Here is a 3501-nt window from a genome sequence, read left to right on the forward strand (position 1 = left end):
AACACGTATTAGATGGCGGAGAATGCTTTTATGGATGCAGGGAGTGGAGCGAGACCTACAACTCCCGCTTTGAGAATGGCGTTAGCCTGGGGAAGTGTTGCCTTGGCCCTCAGCGTGACTCAGGGCCTGAAAGCCAGCCTCTCCCTTCTTCCCCCTTTCAACAGCATTAACAGGCTTGAAAACTTGACAGGAAAACCGGCCCTGCACCCGAAAGAGACGCTGTCCCCGTGGGATGCGCCCAGAGCCGGGCTCAATCGCCTCACACCGCCTCAGCCGCGGAGCTCCCGCCCGAGCTGGGTTCTCGGCCGCTGCCGTGCCACCCGCTCGCCCCTCCTCCTGCCGCGATGCTCACAGCGGACCCAGCCGCTGCGCCCTCCGTGCGGAGCACAGCGCCCCTGTAATGGCGCCCGCTGGCTCCCGCCGCCATCTTCCCCTTGCTCCCGCCCCCGCAGCCAGGGCGCATGCGCGCACCGCCCTCCTTGCCCCCACCCGATTGGCGGCGCGGCCCGACCAATGGGCGCGGGCGTTGCTGGGGGGACGATGCGGGCGGCGGTGTGGAACGCGCGGGCGGCGCTGCTGTACTCGGTGGGCGGCTGGACCCTGCTGGGGGCCATGCTCCACTACCGCTCCAGCAGCACCGACGGCGGCACCGAGAGCGGCGGCGGGCTCGGTACGGGCTACAGCGGACCCGAGCCCGGGGACGCCGCCTGGGGTCACCTCGGCGGTGCGGGGCGGTGGCGCTGAGAGAGGGCCTGGCGAAGGGGCGGGGCTTGGCTGAGGGGAGCTTGGCCTTGCGGGCGGGGCTCGGTCGCCCTCCCGGGCCTGTGGGACCAGCGCTGCCGGCGGTGGGGTCCCCCCAGCCCCGGTTCCGGCCGTTCCCTCGGCCGAGGGAGGCAGGGGCGGGTGCTGCCTGCGCTGAACTGCTCTGGCAGCCTGTCTGTCGGCTTGCCGGGGCTCCTGGGGCTGTGCGGCTGCGGGGTGCGAGGGGTCCTCATGGGGTGGGCGAGCTGGCAGGGCTGCTGGTGGCTCGGTGTGCACCCAGCGCCTCCCGACATCCCCAGGAGGTTCACCCTCCTGGGTGAATCCCGTGTTGGTGGAGAAAGTTTGTGCTTTATCTCTGATGACGAGAACAGGGTCTAGACCCTTTCCAACTTGTTGCTTTCATTTGCATTGCGGGAACGGTTCAAAACTGCGCCAGGGGAGGTTCAGACTGGACATTAGGAAGTATTTCTTTACCGAGAGGGTGGTCAAACACTGGAACAGGCTTCCTAGAGATGTGGTCAATGCGCCAGGCCTGTTAGTGTTTAAGAGGTATTTGGTCAATGCGCTAGGCCTGTTAGTGTTTAAGAGGTATTTGGTCAATGCCCTTAATAATATGCTTTTACTTTTGGTCAGCTGTGTTTAGGCAGTTGGACTAGATGACTGCTGTAGTCCCTTCCAACTGAAATAGCCTCTCTCTCTCCCTCAGCAGCCAGCTGCTAAGGTGTAGTAACATGGAGCTAGCTGTAATGTGGATAACTTGGAAGCCAGTTGTTATTGCTGCTACTGTAGTACTGATACTGGTCCAGTACCAGTGCAGCAACCTAACTTAGCCTAGTAAATAACGTTTTCTGGCTACACAGTCACTAGATCTTTGCTATCTATTTCTCAGAATTTGAGAAAAAGCAAAAAGAAGACAGAATGCCTATATGGCTGCTGTTTTGCCATAATGAAGGGATAAAACTTTTTGATTGTAATGCTCTTTTTTTTTCTCTCCCCTTAATTCTTAGGGAATGAAAGTGATCCTCAGGCAAACCAAGAACCCCGCAAGGAAGTATTCTCTAGAGAAACACCTTTAGGATTTCAAGTGACAACAGTAATAACATACAGAGATGATATACCTCCTATTACTCGACTGCTCAGGCGTGTGAAGTCATTGTTTGATTCAAATGACAGCCCTCCTTCTGAAAATTAAATGGTTTGGAAGCTCAGAACTTTGTGCTGGAGCTGGCGTCTCCGAGAGAATCATCCTGGTGCCTGGCACCAGACCATTGGTGTAAAAGTTTCTCTTGTGTTGCTGAAATGACAGCTCCATCTGTGACATAACCTCGCAGAGCTTGCAAACCTTCTCGTCTGCTGGGGTCACTGCTGCTCTTTGCATGTGTGTTCAAATTACGAACGACAGACTGGATTCAGATAAGCATGTTGTGAGATGTTAACATATCTGTGTGCTGCCTGGTGTCCTGTGTCTGGTGGTCTGACCAGGTGGCCGTTGCAGATCTCCTGTGACGTTGGTTTCCCAGCTGGTGATCCAGGACATACCTGGGTGATCGAGGATGTACCCAGAATGGCTCCTCAACTGATCAGCTCTGAAACAGATACTTTAGGAACGATGAGTAAACAGGAAGGAACATAGTTTAATCTTTGGGGTATGAGAGTTGTTAATTGTCCTTCAAATAAAAGCTTAAAGAGTTGAATTACAAGTGCAGAAATACTACTGTAAGTTGAATACTTACCCAGTTTTCTGCTCCCAGCCCTCTACCAGGCCCTCCTTTCTATAGGGGTTTCACATGTGCTATGTCCCCTTGTAGGGGAATGTCCCCCAGCTGCTGTGGCTGCAGCTGACTTTCATTCTATAGGCCTCTTATTGACACCACCTCCTTTCACAGTAAGCTGCCCCTGGCTGCTGATTTCTATAGGTGTTTTCCCCAGCTTTTCTTGCTGCTGACCCCCACTGCTATAGGGGCTCCCTGCAGCTGCTATAGCCGCTTCCACTTTGAGAAGGCTACCCCCAGCCCCTACTTTCTACAGGGCCTTCCCCCAGTCCCTATAGACTGTCACCCTTCAGAGGAGGCTGACCCCAGACTCTGCCCAAGCAGACCTTCCTTTCCGTAGGTGCTTTCCCTGCTGACAGCTGCTTCTATAGGGGCTGGCCACTGACCCTATAGCCTTTTCTAGGAGGATTCTCCTACTGCCACAGGTCGCTATAGGGTCTTCCCACAGCCCCTGCAGATACCATCTCGCTGCATAGAAAGCTACCCCCAGCCCCTCTGCCCACGCACACCAGCTTCTATAGGGGCTTTTATACCACGAGTCCCAGCTCATGCACCTATAGACCTGCCTTTCTATATGGTCTTCTCCAGTCCCTACAGCCACCACTTCCTTTTCCAGAAGGCTCCTCCCAGCCGCTAATTTCTATGGGCACTTCCTCCCCACCCCCGTTCCCCTATCGCCGTTCCTATAGAGGGCGCCACTCCCGTTACCTGCATCTGCTCCTTTCTGTAGGTGACTCCCCCCCAAAGACCCTATAGGCGCCAACTCCCCCCAGATGAATGGAGCCCCTCCGCGCGCGAAACACCTGTAGACACCTCGCCTGCCTCTGCGCACACCTCCCTTTTCTATAGGAGCTTCCCCTACAGGTACCGTTTGTATATATATACATATATATATACACCCACTCCCCCCCCACTACAGCGCCTCTGGCAGGGTGCGTGCGCCAGCACCTCCCAGCCGCCAGGGGGC

General features: G+C 55.9%; 1 protein-coding gene across 1 annotated transcript; it reads left to right on the forward strand.

Moving 5' to 3' along the window:
- The first annotated feature begins 498 nt into the window (after positions 1–498).
- On the forward strand, positions 499–2456 carry SMIM26 (small integral membrane protein 26). The gene is made up of 2 exons (XM_063328061.1): positions 499–670; positions 1770–2456. The coding sequence occupies exons 1-2, from the start codon at positions 514–516 to the stop codon at positions 1952–1954; spliced, it is 342 nt and encodes a 113-aa protein (XP_063184131.1). The 5' UTR covers positions 499–513; the 3' UTR covers positions 1955–2456.
- The last annotated feature ends 1045 nt before the right edge of the window (positions 2457–3501 follow it).

The sequence above is a fragment of the Chroicocephalus ridibundus genome, chromosome 3 (assembly GCF_963924245.1).
Source record: "Chroicocephalus ridibundus chromosome 3, bChrRid1.1, whole genome shotgun sequence".
Lineage (NCBI taxonomy): Eukaryota > Metazoa > Chordata > Aves > Charadriiformes > Laridae > Chroicocephalus > Chroicocephalus ridibundus.